Genomic DNA, 20968 nt, shown 5'->3' on the forward strand with positions numbered 1-20968 from the left:
ATATCTAGTCGGGAGTGGTGCTGACTGAAAACAGATGATTTGGAGCGATTCGCGCGCCATATGTTGGTCATTCTAAGGACTTATTGAACTACCCTCGTAGTACTATTTTAAATATTTTCACCATAGAGTCAAACAAAATTTAATTATACACAACTGGATGTTGAAGCGAAAACTTCGGAACAATAATATTTGAAGAAGAAACAAATCTGCCTCACCCCGGATTTGAACCGAGAACGTAACTACGAATGGAACGTTTACCGCAATTAGGTCACCGAAGCCTCAGCAGATCTTTTTTTGCCCTTCGTTACTACCTTCTTACAGAGGAATACCTTACGTATTTTTTCACTACGACAAACACTATTTTTTGATCAACAAGCGTTTAATTAAATTAATATTTGGAAGATGTTCTTGCAACTCAAAGATGTTTCGCTCTAGTTTAAAAATTCTTAATAGTTACAAATTACAATTTTTAAACGATTGCTTCCGTGTGGAGAAATACGTATAATGTTTCTCTGTAAAAAAGGTAGTTATGATGAACAAGCAAGGATCTTCTGAGCCCTTGGTCGTGTAATTAGTCAACGTTCCACACATATACAGTGGGGTTCAGGGTTCAAATCCGGACTGAGGTAGATTTTTTCTTGTTCTTCAACAATTATTTCTTTAATTTGCAATGCTACAATTAACACAATTAACACTTTCTTCAGTGGCGGACTGGGCACCCAGGGGCGCGGCCAGGGATCCAATCGTGGGGGCGACTTCTAAAAAAAAAGGTCATCGGAAAAAAGGAAAAACTGTTCCTAATGAGTATAACGTGAACATATTACATTTGTGTACCCCCCACCCCCAAGACTGTCATAACAACTTTTTAAATTTATTTGAAAAATCCAAAATCCAAATTTTAATAAAAAAAGAAATAATAATAAATAAAACATTTTGTTTCGTGGTCTACCTGTGTGAGTTACAATCCACTTACAAAAGAGCTCCAAATTCGTTGTAAATCATTTTTTATGGAATGCGTTGTTTTTAATTTAAGCTTTATTTTAATGTTAAAAAAAAGCATTGAAAATAAAAAATTTTTTTTTAATAACAAAATAGTTTATTTATAGAAAGCGAACTCTTTAAATTATAAAAACATGACCGCGAAAATATGTATCTTTTAAGACCCATGCATAAAATGAATTGTAATAATATAAATTGATTTAAACGCTAAATTTGTTAGGGTAGCTGAGAATAAAATTTAGAGCAAAATAAAGAACAAAAATATTAAATTATTTATTATAAATAAAATTTGTACTTTATTTTGCAAGAAATGAATAAGCAATCTCGGGGCGAGGTACAAAAATAAATATGATATACATTTGGTATAATAGTGTTGAATTTAATGTAGAAAAGTTCGCATTTTGGAAAAATTCGTTAAAGCCTAAGGAGCTTTAACAAAAGATAATTTGCAATCACCCAATTACAGTTTCGTCGATGCTTTACCTTTAATTTAAAAAATTTGGTGCACAAATGTGGGGAAGTACAACGACCGAGCATGCAGCGTGAAATAAATGCATTATCGAGCGCGAAGTGCAAGAACTAAAACTTGCGCACCCTAGACGCTCTGCAACTGGAAAGCAAAAAGAATGTGCCCGCCCCGCAGATTGTTTTTCGTCTAAGAGTTCAACCAATTGTTAATTTTTTTCATGTTTCTTATTATTCTTATCTTATCTTAATATTATCAATTTTTATTATTATTATTATTATCAATTATTATAGTAAAGGATAGCAAAATATAGTAATATTTTACAATTTCCAAAATAATGATATATATCCTTTGATCCGAACTCTGGAAATGTAAGCTAATAACTTGTTTTAAAAAAAATTTCGACTCATAACCCAGTGGGCACCGGGACGTCCTAAGGATGTCCTTAGAATGTACCTCTATCTCATATGATTTGACGTCTTTAAGACATCCTTTGGATCTTTTAATGTATTTAAAAGGTCCTTGAGACGTCCGTCGAAAGACGTATATAGGAGAAGTTTAGGAGTTATGTGCCTACTGGGAAGTAGTCATTTTTATATAAAAATTAAGTTTAAACTTAACAAGAATTAAATACAGCCGATATTAGTCGATATTTTGTTATAAATTAAATAAGTATCCTTTCATATTTGTAAGCGAAAATTGAGTCATACTTTTTACATAAATAAGTTGATCTGGAAATTTCCTCAAGGTACGTATAGGCGCCATCAAAAGTTAACATATGTAAAAAATCAATATATTTGCTAGCGCCCACCAAAAATGCATTTAGATGTCTCATAAATTTGTAATCAGTAAATATATTTTGGATTGCATCGGAAACAAATTAATTTAAAATTCCGTAATGTAGTTGATGACAAGAATATTCCTTTCACTATTACTGTTTCAATATGAATAATTTATTATTTATTTTTAAAATACTTTCTTTAATACAATCTAAAACATGCATCAGAGAATTTCTTAGGAATGATATGGGTGAAAAGAAATACGAGGACACTTTTTACTTTACTGTTATTACTTATAGGAGTACAAGTGTAAATCGTGGATATTATTGGATACTTTTTCACTCTTTCCATTGCAATCTGATATATATTTATTTGTTTAAACAATATAATTTTTTGGGGGCACCTTGGCATGGCTTAGGGGGCGCCAACCAAGGGGGCGCAGCCGGGAAACCCCGGATGCGCCCCCATGCCAGTCCGCCACTGACTTTCTTAATTCGCAACTCATAAAATTTAAAATAATTTGAACTTCAGGTAGTAGATCGTAACTTAGAAGTCAGTGGGAAAAAATATTTAGATCATGATTAAATCGACTATAAATATGATTACACGAACGATAATTTTCTTTGCGGCGAGGGCGTTAGAAAATGATAATTTATTCGATTTCCACATTATTTTAGAGACCGTGGTCACTCTAGTGTGGAAAACCAGCGATGGCTCGATTTCACGGATGTTACAGCGACTCGAGATTAACGACTGATTTTCCCTTCTCTCTTCGTTATAACTTTTTGTCTGATTTTCTCGCTTTTACATCTATAAATCTGCAGGAATATCTACCCAACCTCTTCTATCCCTGCAAGAAGTAACCTAAAAATTCATTAGATTATAAATCCATTAATGCTTAACCACCCGGCTAGACCCCAGTCCAACCAAACGAATCGAATTTTCGCTCTCTTTGCAGAACTGCGACTCTCTTCCTATAAAAAAATATATATATATATTCTAATGTCAACTGTGAAGGAAGACAATTTCATATCATTTTCTAGATAATTTTTTTAAAATAATAATGGAAATGACGCCTTTATCAAATTGTGTGAATTCTTAAGTAGGGTTTTTATAATGAGTATGTAAGTGCAAAAATAGCTTATCTTCTCTATTATTAGCCTCCAAGCAACCTACATGATTATTATGCTTCATATTTGCAAGTTATATCGGTTTGGATTTTTATTCTGGACTTCATTTGTCAGCAGAGGTCAGAAAAAATTCAGCTTTTGAGCTATTAAGAGACACCAGTAATATTTTGAAAATAGAGACTCTAAATCGAATTTTCATTTTTTGCAAGTACACTACAAAGTTTGAATAATTTGTAAACGAATTATTCTAGTATATCCTTCCCTAAAAAATAGGTCTGTGAAGTTAAGAATTGATCTTCTTTGGTTAAAAATGTTATTATTTGGGTCAAAATTGAAGTATTTGGTTGAACATTCAACAATTTGGTTAAAAAGTCATAATTCTTGGTTATATATTTATCTGTTTTATTTAAAATTCGCCTTTTTTTACTTGAAAATTAAACAATTTCATTGAAATTTTGGTTGTTAAGTAACACATTATTTGACATTAAAAATTCAACTATTTTGTTAAACATTCATCTTTTTGGTATCAAAATTAATCTCTTTCTCTAGAAATTTTAACTTTTTCGTTAAAAATGCAACTGTGTGGTTAAAAATTAACCTATTTCATTGAGAATTAACTTTTTGTTACAAATTCACATTTTCGGGTTGAAAATTCAACTTTTCTGTAAAAAATTCGTAAATTTGGCTCCAAATTTAAAAAATGAGGAAATTTAATTATTTGTTGGAAAAAATACGTATTTTGTTGAAAATTCATTTTTTGCTGTTCTCGAAAATAATTTTTTTCGTTAAAAATAAAGTATTTGTTGCAAATCCATCAATTCATATTGAAAATTCAGCTCTTTGGTTAAAATTGAATTACTTTCTCAACAATAAATTTTGTTGGTTGATGATTAATAAACTTAGAGAAAAATTCGTTTCTTGTTTTCTAAAAAATTAATTTTTTTTTAACTGATAATTTAACATTGTATAAAAAATTTAATCGATTGGTTGTAAATTAAATTTTTTGTTGAAAATTCATATTTTTTTGTTAAAATTCAACTATATTATAGAAAATTTTTCTTTAAGGCTTTAAAATTCAGAAATAAGGTGTAATATTAAAATATTTCATAGAGAATAATAAAAAAGATTTCATAACATTACAAAAGATTTTTTAAATTATCAACAAAAAAATCTGGCAGGATTGAAGGAAATTTTTTAAATTTTACAGAAGTGTTTGAAAATATTCTTGGTAAAATTTAAAACAACATTTCTTAAGAATTCTGGAAACATTGAAATTAATTCTTTAATTTCATAATTTAATTTTAAAAGAATATTAAACAACAATGTTTAAAAAAATTTCAATTTACAAAATATTTACAAAACTGTCAAAAATGAATCCGGAAGATTTTAAAACAATTTCATGAAAAATTTAAGTGAATTAAAAAGATATTTAGGAATTTTATAAGTTTTGAAAAGAAAACAAAATTTTAAAGTTTGAAAGGTTTTCGAGCGTTTATAAAATATTATCAAATTTGTTTCCAAGAGACAAAAATTTTTAAATATCATTTAAACTATTCGAATTTTTTCCAAAATTTAAAATATTTTTTAAAACATAACAAAAAATCTTAGGCATTTTCTAGATACTTTTTTTACATATCTCAAACCTTCAAAAAGGTTTTAGACTTTTCTCGAGAATCCTAGGAAAATTATATTTATATAATCATTTGAAATTTTTATTTTGTTTTAAAAACTTTTTTTCATTCAAATTATAATTTTCCTAAAAATTTCGTTATTTTAGATTCAGAAATCTTTTTAGTTTAAAAATTCAACAGTTTTGTTGAAGATTCGATTTTTTTAATGAATTGAAATCTGTTTGATTTAAAATAAAAAATATCTTTTAGTTTAAATATCAACTATTATATTTTTCTTTGAGAATTCATCTTTTTTGTTTCAAAATACAATTACTTTGTGGAAAGTTAAAACTTCTTTTGTTAAAAATGTTTCATTTTTGTTGAAAATTCATATTTTTGGTTGAGGATTCAGCTATTCTGTTGATTTTTTTTTATAAATTCAACTGCTTTGAATTTGAAAATAAAAATCTTTTTGGGTTAAAGTATAAACTATTACATTTTTTACTGATAATTTATTTTTTTTGGTTGAAAATTCAATTACTTGGTTCAAATTTAAACTACTTTGTTAAAAAGTAATTTTTTGGTTGACGATTCATTATTTTGGTTGAAAATTTGTCTTTTGTTTGTAGAGAATTATTCTTTGTGATAGGTAATTCATATGTTTTGGTTGAAAATTCAATTATTTCCTTTAAAAAATTCGCTTTTTGTACAAAATTCATATGTAACAGTTCACAAATTATTAAAAAAATTATAAATATGTGATCCCTTAAATATTTATACCTTAAACTCCAAGATTTTTCTTTTAAAAAAATTAACCCATTTTATCTTTTCTTTAAGTTTGTAATAAAAATGTCAATAACATTGTGTTCAATAAGAAATGCACAATAATATTTTTGTGAATCTTTTTTAGAAAAATGAAAATTGAAGGAAAATGTGCGTTGGTGACTGGAGGGGCAAATGGAATAGGGTTAAATATCGTTCGCAATTTATTGATACGTGGTGCCAAGGTAAGCAATACGATTATTAAATTTATTGTTTTCTCGGATTTTGTTTTCATTCATACAACTCTCAGTAGTAGGGCAATTATTTACAAAAATAAAAATAAATAAAAAATATATTAAACACACTTTACGTGGAGTGCGATGCGAGAGTTTTTTAACTCGCGGTTAGATGAGGCTAAGCATTTCGATTTTGTAACCGCATCGGCGCGGCTCGATTCCTGCTGCTGAAATTTTTTTCATTGATTCAATTGAACATTTATATGAATTTGTATATGAATTTATATGAATATGAAATTTCCACAATGAAAAGGAGACATTTTTCTAAAAATTGTTTCCGTTTGCATTAGTGCGTTGTAATTTTGGACCTGGATAAAGAGGGAGGAACCGAAGCTAAAAAAAATTTAGAAAAAGAATATGGAAAAAATCGAATTTTTTTCTTCCCTTGTGATGTAACAAAATTGGACGAATTTGAGGGTAAAATAATTTACTTAAAATAAATAACAATATTTTTTTAAATAATATTTTATTCAAAGTTTGAACTCATGTTTCCACATCAGACAAATTTAAGAAGTCTTTAGAAGTTTGCAATAAAGTCGACATTTTCGTTAATAATTCCGGAGTGTTAAATGAAGTTGATTGGACTGGTATGATTGACATAAATTTGGTAAGCCAAAATGTGAATTTATAGAATATTAATATGGAAAACTACATTAAGTATTTGCAGCATTGTCTTAATAAAATCGAAATTCAAATAATTTTGCAGAGAGCCCTGATAAAAGGTACGAAATTGGCTCTGGACCACATGGGTACATCAAAACCAAGCGAAGATAAAATTATAGTGAATATGGCTTCTATAGGTGGACTTTCAAAATATGAAGGAAGTGAAGCATTTGCGGTTTACCAAGCCTCCAAATATGGTGTTGTCGGTTTTAGTACTGCTATTAAGGTGCGAATAATATTCCGTACATTGACGTCTCCAACCTATACCGTTGTGTTTGGGCGGTGTACAGCTCACCGTCGCGTTTGGTCGCTGTGCGATTCCGATAAAACCGGCAACGTGCGGTATATTGCTTAGACGCGTCATAGAGAGATACACCACCTAAACGCACTGTGGAGCAGTATACCGCTTAAACGGGACATGGACGGTAAACCACCTAAACGCGCCGTGGAGCGGTACGGAATGGAGTCATTGATAGTTCAAGGATGTCCACGGATAGGTCTCTGACTCGCTTGTCTTCCCCTTCTCCATGCCTTCTGGCACGCTCATTCGCTCTCTGCATAAGGTTGTAAGAGAGGGGATTGCCGAGTGTCAGACTTTAGCTTTTTGCTCTTTCCGTTAAAATCCCTGATATAGTTGAATATAAAATTATTTTAATATTAAATATACAAATAACATTAGTCACATATACAAATTACTGATTTTGAAAGCTTTCAAACATTTAATGTTACTTGATTATTTACATGAAAACTGTTTTTCCGGTAATAGAAAGCATGTGATGACAGAGGAATTAAACTTTTAATAATTTGTCCTGGAGCAGTGGAAAAAACAAATGTTTTTACAAATTATTTGAAAGCGGCTGCGGAAAGTAAACTAGGAGATTTCGTTACACAGACGTAAGTAAAATATTTTGGAAATTAGAAGTATAAGAGGGTGAATGCAAAACTTCATTTTCAAAATTCCTTGACTTTTCTCTGATTTTCCCATACAATATTTTTTAATTTTCCTTGAACATTTAGACCAAGATTTTTTTTCAAGTACCAGGATTTTAATCTTCTAAGATCTTTGACATGAAATCTTTTACAAACGAAATAAAACCATTTCAGATTAAAATAAAAAAAATTAATATTTAATTATTTATTTCAACAAAAGAAAGATGATGGTTTTACTATACCGTCGAAATTCTGTTTAAAAAAATACGACTTTATAACAAAATAATAAACTTCTTAACAAAATAATTTAATTTTAAAACAAAAATAGTTAAACTTTTAATCAAACTTTTGAATTTCCAAAGAAAAGCTTAAAATTTCAACAATTTTCAACCAATAACATTTTCAAACAAATAATTGAAATTTTTAGAAGACAGTTCAATCTGCAACAAAAAATATGAATTTTCAATGCAAGAAGGCGAATGTTCGGTGTAAATAGAAAAAATCTCTATAAAATAGTTGAATTTTCAGAAAAAAATCAAACTTCAACAAAAACCGTTGCATTCTCAGGTGAAAAAGTTGTATATAGTACGTATATAGTGGATAAGACAATGATATTTTTCATTTGCTTTATGAACTTTTTTATGTAAAACAAATGAAAAATATCAGCGTTTTGACCACTATATATAAATTATATATAATTTTTTCACCTGGAGTTTCATAAAAATAGTTAAATTTTAACCAAACAGTTACATTTTTAATTGAATAATTAAATTTTAAACAAAAAAATTTAACTTTTAACCTGCAAAGATAAATTCTTAACAAAAAATGTAATAGTTGATATTTCAACCAAAACGATAAAATTTTTACAAAAAAATAGGAATATTATACTAAATACAATATTTTATAATAACAATAGTTGCATTTTTTACTTAAGAGGAATTTTAAAACAAATTGAAAAATGTCCTTTTTTATTCAACCAAATTAGTTTCCGCCAAAAAAACGTATTTATAATAGAATAGACGAAATTTCAACCAAAGAGATGAATATTTGACTAAAATGATAAATTTTCGACCAAATTGTAATATTTATATACAAAAAAAAGATTAAACTTCCAAGAAAACTTTCAACAAAATAGTTACATTTTCATCCGAGAAGTCGAATTTTTAACTGAATAATTATATTTTAAATATAATAATTTAATTTTTAACTCAAAAAGATCAATTATAAACCAAAAATACGATAAGCAATATTTCAACAACAAAAAAGATGAAATTTTTTGCAAAATAAAGACAAATTTCCAGCTAAATACATTAATTTATAAAAACAATAGATGAACTTTTAACTAAAAGGGTACAATTTTAACAAAAAAATAGAATCATTTTATTATTGGTAAACAAAATAAATTATCAAGAACAGTAAAAAATGAAACATTTTCAATAAAAGTCAAATTTCCAACCAAGAAGATGAATTTTCAACTGAAATGAAAAAGTTATATTTTTAGTTCAAAAAAATTTGTAAGCAAAAAAATTTTCAACGAAAAAGTTCAAATTCCAACCAAAGAAAACGATACTTTTTTAACAAAGCAGTTCAACTTTTACTGAAGTAGTTGAATTTTCAATTAAAAATTATAAACTTTCAAGAGAATAGTTAAATTTTGAATCAAAGAAATGGATTTTCGACTATAATGATGGAACTTCAACTGGAATAGTTAAATTTTGAGTAAACATATTAATTTTTAATTTAAAAATATGAAAAATGTAACCAAGAAAGGTTTCAGCTGAATTTTTAACACCAAAATGTTAATTTAAAAACTTAATTCTGTATCAAAATAGTTGAATTTTCAACACAAAAAGACGAATTTTCAACAAAATAGTTGCATTTATTATTAACTAAATAGGATGGCTTTATTATTATTATTATTATTATTATTATTATGCAAGGCCAATAAATTACTAATACATTCTTTTATGAACGGAATAAAACAATTTTAAATTCAAATAAAAAATTTTCAAATTTATAATCTTTGTGAGATATTTAGAGTGCATCTTATACCTTGCATTTTTTTTTACTTTACGACATGTTTTTCAAAATCTCTGAAGTTTTCCTGAAATTCCTTGACCATTAAAATCCCCCAACTTTCTCCATTATTTCCAAGTTTTCTCTGACCTACGACCACCCTGTACAAAAAATAAATTTTTTTTGAACGCTGAGATGAATTAAAAAATTTGTTGCATATTGTTCTCGATATTTTTCATTTTTGTAAAAAAGTAAGGCAATTATTTTAATTAGTATATTATTTTCTAGACCGGAGAACGTCGGATTCTTAATTGTAGATTTGATTGAAAGAAATATAAAAGAGACAACGTGGGTAATTGAAGACAACAAAACACCTTATGCTGTTCAGTTTCCACATTATTCGACTGTCAAAATAGCAAGTTTGAATTAAAATCCATCTGGATTGTCAAATGGTTAAAAAATTTATATTTATAAAGTATATTGAATAAAATTGGCTCATCGCTTATTCTAGTAAAATAAATACTTTAAATATCGTGATAAAATTTTAAAAAAAATGTGAAGAACGGCATTAATTGGTTGGGGTGATTGATCGACAAAGGGGGGATCGATCGTTTCATATTTCCAGGCGTAAGTACCACGAAGGATATGGCATCTCATCCGTTCTTCTAATATAAATAAGTACTTTTAATATCGAAACAAAATTTTAATGTTGAGATTGGCAATTAGTGGTCTTGGTGATTGATCAGCAAAGGAGGGATCGATCGTACCATATCACCTGACGTTATAGTAAAAGAAAGGATAGGATTTTCCATCTCATCCGTTCTTCTAATAAAAATAAATACTTTAAATATTTCAATAAAATTGCAATGTCATTAAGACCGGCAATTAGTGGTTTCGGGGATTCTCATCAAAAGAGTGATCGATCGTATCATATTGCTAGACGTTAGTAATACAAAGGATTTGCCACCTCATCCGTTATTCTAATATAAATAAATACCTTGAACATCAGAATAAAATCGTAATATTGTTGAAATCGGACATTAGTGTTTGTGGGGATTGATCGGCAGAGTGGGGATAGATTGTATCATATCCCCAGAAGTTATTAACACGAAGGTTATGCCAGCTCATCAGTTCTTCTGATATAAATATATCGAAACGAAAATTCAATGTGACGTATGTCATGAGGTAGATCATTTTATATAATTTTATAAATAATAACTTTTCAGAAGTATTAATGAAATAAATGCTTTATCGAAAGAAGCGAATTTTAATGTACATACATGTGGAAAAATAGCTTATCTTATTTTTATTCATCTTATTTGATCTTCCAACTAACCTTCATGATTATTATGTTTAATTACAACTCATATCGGTTTTGATTTGAATTCCGATTTCAGTTGTTAGCAGTGCTCAGAAATATATTTAGCTTTCAAGATATTGAAATCAACCAGCAATATTTGGAAAGTAAGTACAATTTACACCGAAAACAGACATAGTTTAAAAAGTAAAATAGTCAACAATAGAAATACTGGAACTCCGGCAGGCTGTACTGGGCCAGTACTGGGCCGGTTGTGTAACTCGTAATTGAAAGCTCTGATTGCTCATTGGCGTGTTTTTCACAATCTTCGGGAAAGAAATAATATATATTTTCGAATCCAAGTTTTGGAAAAGTATAAAAAATTAAAAACAAGTTCTGCTATTAATTCCACTTATATTTTTCCCATTACGCCCTTTTCAACGTTTTAATTTCAGCTGTAGAATATTTTTTTGTTTTAGCAATATGAAAATGTGATTTATTAACAATAATAGTTCAAATAAATGACGCCACAAATCCGTATTTCAAAGATTTTGACAATATCAGGGATCACAGTCCAAAAGGAGTTCACAAAAGGGGAAATCGGGTTTTCATAAAAAAGGGAAAAATAGGGGAAAGATGAAATATTCATTTTTACATGTAGAAAAAAGCAACAATCTTTTTATAAAAAATGTTTTATTAAAAAAAAAGATTTTTTAATTACTTCTGAGGCTAACGAACTTTTTAATTTAATAATTTTTTTTTCAATATCCCCAATTTAAAATTTCAAAATTTATATTGAGTATGAATATTTTGAATTTAAATTTAATATTTTACAAATTGGAGCTAATTAGCAAGAGATAATTGTAAGTGGATTTTTTTATTTCAGAAATTCACTTATGAGACTCTATTGGATAACTATTAATTTTCCAGAACATATTATTTGCCACCTTTCGAAACGAAATGAAACAATCCGATTTCGAAAAAATCCACTTTTTCCAAAATTCTTTTTTTAAGGATTAAAATATTTATTTATTAACTTCTCATGCTGAATTCAAAAGGTTTGAAATAAAAAAATTGAACAGTTCGAAATTGAAGAAAACTCAACAGCTCGGAATTGAAGAAAATTCAACTGCTGAAAACTCAATGTTCAATTTTCTTTCATTTATAATTTTATTTCATTTTCAGCAGTTCAAAATGAGTTTTTTTCAATTTTCAACCATAGAATTTTAACTTTTGAAAAGTCAATTAATTCATGTTTTCACTTTCTAGCAGTTAATAGTTCAATTTTCGACTATCTTTAATTTTTAACAATTGAACTTTATACTGATGATAATTCAATTACCCATTTTCTTAGATTTTCAATATTTGGAAATTAAAATTTCTTCAATTTTCAAGAGTTGAAAATTCATCTTTCTTCAACTTTCAATGATAGAATTTTAATTTGTTAAAAAATTAAATTAACAATTTTCTTCATTTTTAATTTTCAACAATTAAATTTTCTAATTTTGAAAATTGAAGAAGATTAGCAATTGAGTTTTCAAATATTCAAAATTCAATTGTTGCAAATTAAAGAAAATTCAACTGTTGAAAATTCAATTTTCTTTCATTTTTAATTTTCTCCAATTTTCAGAAATAGAATTTTTAAGTGTTGAAACTTCAATGATGAATTTTCTTCCATTTTTAACAGCTAATAATTCAAATTTAAATTCTCTTTAATTTTCAACCGTTGAATTTCCTTCTACTAGTAAATAATTATTAATTTTGTTCAATTTTTAAAAGTTACAAATTTATTATTCTCGAAGATTTTGTTTAAATTTTCAAGTTTTTAAAGGTTTTATTGCTATTTTAAATTCGTTAGTTTAAAATCTATCAAATAAACATTAGTACGTTTTTTATTGGTAAGATTTAAAAAAAAAATGAGAATTAAGAGTACAAAGTTTAAAACGGGAGGAATTTGATTTGCATTTGGCTTAAAATTTATTGAACACGTAAATGCAAGTTAAAATTTTACAATTAAAATTCGAGGCGGTGATCCCTGCAATATCGTAAGTTCGTTACGTGTCACAATTTAAAGAACATTTTTTGTTTTCGTTTAAATTTTATCCTCTAAAATTTAGATCTTATACCCAGAGATTTTTCCAATGAAAAAAACGACTCAATCTTTCTCTTCTTTAATTTTTTTTTAACTTTGGAATAAATTTGTTGTGATTAATAAATGTATAATAATATTTTTGTGACTCTTTTCCAGAACAATGAAAATTGAAGGCAAATGTGCTTTGGTGACTGGGGGAGCAAATGGAATAGGGTTAAATATCGTTCGAAATTTATTGAAACGTGGCGCCAAGGCAATAAATGAAATTCTTTAATTTATTATTTTATCAGATGCTTCAAATATCCAACAAATTTCACTACAATATTGTATATCAAATAAAGTGAAAAAAGTCCATAAAATATATAGACATTTTCATTAAATTTATTTATATTTTCATTAGTGCGTTGTAATTTTGGACTGTGACAAAGAGGCAGGAACTGGAGCTAAAAAGGAACTAGAAATTGAATACGGAAAAAATCAAATTGTTTTCTTCCTTTGTGATGTTTCAAAACTGGAAGAACTTGAAGGTATAATGCTTTACATTGATCGCTTTGGTTGCAAATCCAACTATAAATTTTTAAATGAAAGGGGTGTTTTTAATTGAAAATTCCACTATTTGGCTGCAAGTTGAACTATTTGGTTAAAAATGAATTTTTTTCAACTGCCAATTTAATTATTTCTATTTTGTTGGGAATTGGTCCCTTTTCATTTAAAATTCAGCTATTTGGTTGAAAATGAACTTTTTTGTTGAAAATTATTCATATTTATGGATTGAACATTCCATTGCTTTTTTGATTGAAAATTCAACAATCATTTTTGAATTGTTTTTCTCTTAACTTAAAGAAAAGCTTCAATGGTTGAAAAATCAAACTTTTATAGAAAATTCATCTTTTTCGTTTTGAAATTAATTTATTGGTAGAAATGTTATACTTTATGTTTAAAACTGCAGGAATGTTTTTCATTTTAAATGAAATTATTTTTTGGATGAAATATAAACTATAAAAATATTTTAAATTAATATTTTACGTTGAGTATTAATTTATTTTTCTGCATCAGCCAATTTTAAGAAGTCTTTAGAAGTTTGCAACAAAGTGGACATTTTCGTCAATAATTCCGGAATTATGAATGAAGTCGATTGGACTCGCACGATTGATATAAACTTCGTAAGCAGAAAATTGCAATTTTATAATAAACATTAAAAAATATATCAAGTGTGCGTTTACAGAATTGATATTTAAAATCAAAATTTAAATAATTTTGTAGAAAGGCCTGGTAAAAGGCACTAAATTAGCTCTGGACCACATGGAAAAATCAAAACCAAACCGAGATAAAATTATAGTCAACATTGCTTCCGTATGCGGACTTTCGAGATTTGATGGAAATGAAGAATTTCCGGTTTACTGTGCGAGCAAATATGCCGTCGTAGGTTTTAGTACAGCTATCAAGGTGAGAATATTATATTAATTATTTGGTGATACATGACGCCCTTGTGAAGCTCTTCGCCCGGGGTGATTGGTAGAGAGATTGATCAGCGACCTGGGTATCGTATCAATTTTATTTTTTTCATATTAACACTTTTGAATTGGTTTCAGAAAGCATGCGATGAAAAAGGTATTAGACTTTTAATAATTTGTCCTGGGCAAGTGGAAACAAATCTATATAAAAACTATTTGGAGACGGTTTCCGAAAATAAACAAGGAGATTTTCTCAAACAGACGTAAGTAACGTATTTTCGAAATTAGTAGTATAATAAGTTTAATTTCTTCAAATATTTAAAAGAATACAAATTATTTGCGAATATTGAAATTTCAATTTAATTACCACTCATAGGGTCTCTAACGTTTACAAGAAAAAATAAATTTTTACAAATACCACGTTTATACATAACAAAATTATCGACAAATACAGCAGAAATAAGGCCGACAGTAAAGAACAAGAAATTTCTCAAAGTTTGATTTGACTTTTATGCTGACATTAGTTATTTTACGCAGAAAATAATAATTTCTGATTTAATTTTTTTTAAACTTTTGAATATTTCATGATTATTACTTTGAAAAGGACGAAAATAATTTTAAATAAAATATTATTTTTCAGGCCTGAGAACGTCGGATACAAAATTGTCGACTTGATTGAAAAAAATAAAAAAGAGACAATGTGGGTAATTGAAGACAACGAAATACCTTATGCTATTGAGTTTCCCCATTACTCAAATTTCAAAGTCGCAAGTTACAATTAATCTCGACTGTTACATTACTCTAAAATTTATGTGTATCAAGTTAATTTAATGAAATGTGGAAATCGCTTACTCTAGAACAATAAATAAATGAAATATCGGAATAAAATTTCAATATTGTGAAGACCGGCAATTAGTGGAAGTGGGGATTGATCGGCGAATATGAGATCGATCAGTCAGCTCATAGCCCCGAGGGCATGTAGCTCGTCAGTGTGAAGATAAATTTTGGTTTATTAATTATGCCCATAATTTTTTAGTTAAATATGTATTGTTTATTTCTGTAGCTTTTCAATAACCATCTTATGAGCAATAAAAATTAAACATTTGAATAGGAGCAGGGTACCAAAAATAGAATGTTAATTTTTTAGACCTGAGCCCGTTTGAATGAAAATCCATCGTTATTGTCAAACGCCTCTTTAATTTATATGTATAATGGTGTTGGGGATTAATCGACAAGGGGGTGATCGATCGATCAAGGGTCGTAAAATGAGCAAATTTATCGAATTAAATAAACAAACATTATTTTATTAAATTAATGCAAATAAAAAGAAAATAAATATAATTAATTTGGACTACCAATGAATAATTTAAAAGCAGGTAAAAAAGAAAGAGAGAAAAAAGGAGAGTGACTCGATAAAGTTAAATTAAGAGTGACCCACCCTCTCGCGTCCGTTCTTCACCCCGGGAAGTTCGCTTCGAGGTTGTCGGGAAGAACTTTGCAATTGAATAACTTTATAATTTTTGGTTTTCTTTAATTCCCGCGATAATGCTTCTGCATACTCGGCTGAGTTTACATCGTGGTTATTTTTTTTCATTTTTTTCTTGAGGGTTGTTCGAGTTTCACACGGTGACTATTTTTCTCCAAAACTTTCCATCGTCTTAGGTTCATTCTCACTGGCTACCTTTCCTTTTCACCCTTTCTCGTATTCTTGCGAATTTTTATTATCATTATCCTTGGTAAGCGACGCGACTCCCTTATTCGAGACTTTTTGGAGAGAAAAGAGAAAAAGAGTGAGATATAGGAATAAGAGGGTGATATGGTGAAGAAGAGGGGAAGGAGAGGTCTGAAAACCCGTCGGAAAGTAATTAGAAATATGGCTTGCGAGAGGTAAATGGGCCGTGATACCTAGGATAATCGTCTCTGTCTTTAAATTTCTTCCTTTTATTTCCATCTCGTATTCTTGAAATCTTGAATGAGTTATTTTTTTAAATTGATACTCTCCTCAATGAAAGGTACATACCCGAGGTTTTTTGAGAAAAATCAAGAAGACGCCATTTTAACCCATTTTAAAAATTTCGAACGGGTGTTCTTCAAGCCGGTGTAAGAGTATTTCGAAACATTAGTACCCTGGTAGAGAGCTTGGCTGATAGACGCAAGGTTGCGCGTTCGATTCTCGCTATCCATGTTTTTTTTATATATTTTTTTATTTCTCAAAAGGCTTGTTTATTCCATTTTCGATTAACACTTAATATAATTATGCCATTTAATGATTAGCTATTCCTCATTTTCAATAAAAACTTTGTTTATCGTATTTTTATTATCAATCGTTTGGGCGAGTGTGCATTTTATTAGAATTCTTTATACCTCAATAATTTCTAAAATTTATATTTTTAACTTGAAGTATAGGTAAAAAGTGCTTCAAATGAAAATTTTAATAGTAAATACGAAATACCAGTGGATGTAGTCACTAATTTCACAGATATTTCTCAACAAGAATCAGAATTGTGTTGAAAGTGCATTTTCACGTACTTTAGTCAGTTGTCTATTATTTATGTTTCTTGTAGCCAGCGGAAAAAAATTAAATTTTGTATTTAATGATGAAATTTGTTTTTGCAACACTTTTTCCCTCTTTAATTTAACAAAGTAAATACTAGAAACTACTGAAGAATAAAGGATTTTAATAAAATGCACAATTGTCCAAAAAAGTGATAATAAAAATACGATAAACAGAGTTTATATTCAAAATAAGGAATAAATAATCATCAAATGGCATAATTATATCAAATATTTTTCAGAATCAGAATAAACAAGTATTTTGATAAATAAAAAAGTATAGATACCGGGAATGGAACGCGCAACCTTGCGGCTATCAGTCAAGCGCTCTACCAGGGAGCTATCGATGCACCGAATTAATTTTACACCGATTGGATGACCATCCATTCGCAATTTTTAAAATGCATTTTTCTCGTAAACTGATAAAAATTGCGTCTTCTTGATTTTGGTCAGAAAACCTCTGGTATGTGCCTTTCATTGAGGAGAGTATCAATTCAAACGAACAAAAAGTAGACCTAAAGGTCCCCTTGTGAGTTGTACATTTTTAAATATAGGCTCATTGTCAGTAAGTTTCGATGAAAGTGTCGCTTTTAATTATCATCGTGATCTTTATACTTTAAATAATTAGCACTCTAAGAATTGATTGAATTTGTGTTTTATAGATTTAATAAGTGAGAGATATAGACGGCGTGGAACACAGTGAACATATGAGAAGAGGTCTTAATAATCAGAGGACGAAAGAGACAGAGGGCATACGAGGCATTCTGTGAAAGAGCCAAAGGTCGTGAGAGTCAGAAGGACTAAAAGACAGCGGTCGTAAAAGTCAGAGGGCATAAGAAACCGCACTCCTGAAAGTCAGACGGTATAACAGAAAGAGGACAAGGGAGGCATAGGGTGTCAGAGAAGGAGATCGTAAGAGTCAGATGACGCAATAGACAGAGAATGTGTGTGAGTGAGAGATCATAAGGGTCAGAGTACGAAAGAGGCATAGGGTGTAAGAAACTGAGGGCATGAGAGGCAGGTTGAGTGAGAGACAGAGGCCATAAGAGTTAGAGAGCATGTTAAACAGAGATCGTCAGAGTCTGAGTGCATAAAAGATAGCGGTCGTAGAAGTGTAAAAAACGGGCATAAAAAACGAAGAGCGTGAGGGTTAGAGGGTGTGAGAGACAGAGGTCGCAAAAGTCAGAGGCCATGAGCGATAGAGGAGATTGGAAATAAAGGGTGTGAGAAAAAGAGGTCAGAATCAGAGGGCGTATGAGACAGAAGTCTCAAGAGTCAGGGCGCAAAAGATAGAGTCTATGAGAAACAGAGGGCGTGAAAGACAGAGATCGTAAGAATCAGAGGACGTAAGAGACAGAGGATGTATGTGTGTGAGAGGCAGAGGTCGTGAGAATCAGAGGGGATGATAAACAGAGATCGTCAGAGTCAAACGGCATACAAGACAGTGGTCGTAGAAGTCAAAGGGCGTAAGAGACAGAAAGTTTAAGAGACACATGGTATGAGAGGCCTTAAGAGTTAGACGGCACAAGAGACAGAGGATGTGAGAGAGAAAGAGAGAGGAAGAGGGGCCATAGGAGGCCGACAGTGTAAGAGTCAGAGGGCGTAAGAGACAGAAGGCATGAGAGGAAAAGTGTGAGACGAAGGTCGTAAGAGTCAGAGGGCATGATAGAGTACATGGGAGGCGGAGTGTGTGAGAGAGAGTGGTCATGAGAAACAGAGATCGTCAGAGTAAGGGGGCGTAAGAGACATGAGCTGCAAGAGTCAAGGAGCGTAAGAAATAAAGGTTTGAGAGACAAAGATCGTAAAAGTCAGTTATTAAAAGTCAGAGGAGTTAGGAGACCGAGGTCGTTATAGTCAGAGAACGTAAGAGACTGAAAACTTAATCAGGGTGGCCGAAAAACATTATTTTCAATATTCCCTGACTTTTTCCTCATCTTTCGCTGATTAATTTTTTATTTTCTATCACCATTATTATTTAAATATCAAAGTTCTAATCTTTGAACCCTTCTAATCTCTAAGCCCAAAAGGAATTGATGCATATGAATTAAGTGACTAATGTTTCTTGGAATTGAAAAACAACTTTAAAAGAATTCGACCCATAAGAATGTAAAACAATTAAAGTTAGATTTAAAAGTATTCGAATGAATTAGAAAAAATTTAAAAAGTTAGATTACTTTTAGTAAGATTTCGGTGCATTTGGAGGAATTTAAGGAAATTGAAAAGGTATTGGGTGAAATTGGTTAAAATTTTAGATGTATTAAGAAATTCAATTGGATTGAAAATAATTTTAAAATATTTTAAAAATTCATGAATTCAGTAAGTTTAAAATGAGTATCGAAAAATTCAAGAGAATTCAAAAGAACTTGATGAAATGTGTAAAAATATAAGGTGAATTTAAAAAACTTCGAAATAAATTTAACAAACACGACAAAAGCAAACACATTAAATTGAGCGCTTTTAGACAGATTCATGCAAATACCAAAAATTCAAGAGAATTCCAGAGAATTAAAACCCATTTAAAAGAATTGAGGATTAATTAAGGAAGGTCAAGGACACATTCAAAATAAATTCAAATGAATTGCCGAAAAATATTTTTAAATAATATTAAAAAGTTTCTCAATTCATTAAAACCATTAAAATCCTTGGAAATTCCATGGAATTTTTTATTCTCTTAAAAATGTATCGGAATCTTTTAAAATACACTGAAATATTTGAAATCCTTTGATAACAATTAAAATATTTTTAAAAATTCAAAATTTCCTTATACCTTTTAAAATATCTTCGAAAACGTAATAAAATGGCTCGGAATCTTTTTAAATATCTTGATATCTTTAAAATTCTTTAACCTGTGATATTATATGAAATCTGATATTTCTTGAAAATATATTAAAATACCATGAGTGCTTTAAAAATCCCTAAAAACTACTCAAATTTTATAAAATCTTATCATATCCTTGGGAACCTTTTAAAATATCCAAAAACCTTATCGGTCCTCGAAAATCGTTTGATACTTTCCGAAATTATTTAAAAACCAATAAAAAATTTTCTAAATCCGTAGTATCGTTTAGATCCTTGGAAATTTCTTGAAAATGTTTTAATTTCTCGACAATGCCTGGGATTCTTTTAAAATACCCTAAAATATTTCAAATAATTTGAAATCTATGTGAGTCATTTAAAACTTTTTAAATCTGTTGAACATTTCTTGGAATTTTTGATAAAATCACCTAAAATATTTCCAATTCTTTGAAATCTTTCGAAATCCCTTGATACTTTTTAAACCTTTTGAAAATTTTTTGGAACCTCTTTAAATACCCTAGACTCATCGAAATCCTTTAAATTCCTTACAATGATTGAAATCTTTTATATTACTTTAGGAGACTTCAAAAGAATGAAAAAAATTCTGAAATAGGTATAGACCTGAACTCAATACTGGTTAATCCATAGATTAATTTATTAAGAGAAAAGTAATCATTCTTTACAGTGACTTAAAGTTCTTTTTGCAGAAATCACCTGGCTTGCACTTTTTTGAATTCCTAATTTTTCTCTGATATTTCCTGATCAAAAAAATGCTCTGCTTTTCCTTGATTTTCAGATTTTTCCCTACCTGCAGGCACCCTGGACTAAGGGCATGAGAGACAAAGGGATTAAGAGTCAGAGAGCATAAGCGAGAGAGAGAAAGAGAGAGAATACGGAAGGCGTGAAGGACAGAACGCGCGAAGACCAGAACGCGTGAACGATAGAACGCGTCAATCACAGAACGCGTAAAGGGCAGAACGCATAAAGGACATAACGCATGAAGGAGAGAACGCGTGAAAAAGAAATAGAAAGAAGAAGAAGAAGAAATAGCTGCCTCGCACGCCATCAGACTCTCACGCCCTCTGTATCTTACAACCTCCGCCTCTCACGTGTTCTGTCTTTCGA

The 20968-nt window shown here is 29.5% G+C and overlaps 3 protein-coding genes across 6 annotated transcripts in view; 2 read left to right on the forward strand and 1 right to left on the reverse strand.

Annotated features, from left to right (window-relative positions):
* LOC117179523 (nuclear pore complex protein Nup88) overlaps window positions 1–20968 on the reverse strand; it is a 490092-nt gene that overhangs the window by 42280 nt on the left and 426844 nt on the right. The gene's annotated exons all lie outside the window — the stretch shown is intronic.
* On the forward strand, window positions 3459–10162 carry LOC117179525 (15-hydroxyprostaglandin dehydrogenase [NAD(+)]-like). Of its 3 annotated transcripts, none has more exons than XM_033371413.1 (7): window positions 3459–3582; window positions 5895–5991; window positions 6333–6459; window positions 6543–6649; window positions 6749–6931; window positions 7472–7599; window positions 9940–10162. In XM_033371413.1, the coding sequence occupies exons 2-7, from the start codon at window positions 5899–5901 to the stop codon at window positions 10079–10081; spliced, it is 780 nt and encodes a 259-aa protein (XP_033227304.1). In that variant the 5' UTR covers window positions 3459–3582; window positions 5895–5898; the 3' UTR covers window positions 10082–10162. The 3 variants fall into 3 exon arrangements, with proteins under 3 accessions (XP_033227304.1, XP_033227302.1, XP_033227303.1); XM_033371411.1 differs by having other exon boundaries at window positions 3459–3578; XM_033371412.1 differs by having other exon boundaries at window positions 3516–3647.
* On the forward strand, window positions 10063–15540 carry LOC117179526 (15-hydroxyprostaglandin dehydrogenase [NAD(+)]-like). Of its 2 annotated transcripts, none has more exons than XM_033371415.1 (8): window positions 10063–10103; window positions 11049–11115; window positions 13197–13293; window positions 13441–13567; window positions 14097–14203; window positions 14304–14486; window positions 14633–14757; window positions 15135–15540. In XM_033371415.1, exons 3-8 carry the CDS (start codon window positions 13201–13203, stop codon window positions 15274–15276), a joined length of 777 nt encoding a protein of 258 aa, XP_033227306.1. In that variant the 5' UTR covers window positions 10063–10103; window positions 11049–11115; window positions 13197–13200; the 3' UTR covers window positions 15277–15540. The 2 variants fall into 2 exon arrangements, with proteins under 2 accessions (XP_033227306.1, XP_033227305.1); XM_033371414.1 differs by lacking the exon at window positions 10063–10103 and adding an exon at window positions 10770–10836.

This window comes from Belonocnema kinseyi, chromosome 9, assembly GCF_010883055.1.
Source record: "Belonocnema kinseyi isolate 2016_QV_RU_SX_M_011 chromosome 9, B_treatae_v1, whole genome shotgun sequence".
Classification (NCBI taxonomy): Eukaryota; Metazoa; Arthropoda; class Insecta; order Hymenoptera; family Cynipidae; genus Belonocnema; species Belonocnema kinseyi.

What these genes read in the sequence shown, in the direction of transcription:
- LOC117179525 (XM_033371413.1), top strand. Translation starts at nt 5,899, where the DNA reads ATGAAAATTGAAGGAAAATGTGCGTTGGTGACTGGAGGGGCAAATGGA. An exon ending in GTATGATTGACATAAATTTG is followed by an intron (nt 6,650 to 6,748) that starts GTAAGCCAAAAT and finishes ATAATTTTGCAG; the next exon opens with AGAGCCCTGATAAAAGGTAC. An exon ending in GGAGATTTCGTTACACAGAC is followed by an intron (nt 7,600 to 9,939) that starts GTAAGTAAAATA and finishes ATTATTTTCTAG; the next exon opens with ACCGGAGAACGTCGGATTCT.
- LOC117179526 (XM_033371415.1), top strand. Translation starts at nt 13,201, where the DNA reads ATGAAAATTGAAGGCAAATGTGCTTTGGTGACTGGGGGAGCAAATGGA. An exon ending in GCACGATTGATATAAACTTC is followed by an intron (nt 14,204 to 14,303) that starts GTAAGCAGAAAA and finishes ATAATTTTGTAG; the next exon opens with AAAGGCCTGGTAAAAGGCAC. An exon ending in GTTTTAGTACAGCTATCAAG is followed by an intron (nt 14,487 to 14,632) that starts GTGAGAATATTA and finishes AATTGGTTTCAG; the next exon opens with AAAGCATGCGATGAAAAAGG.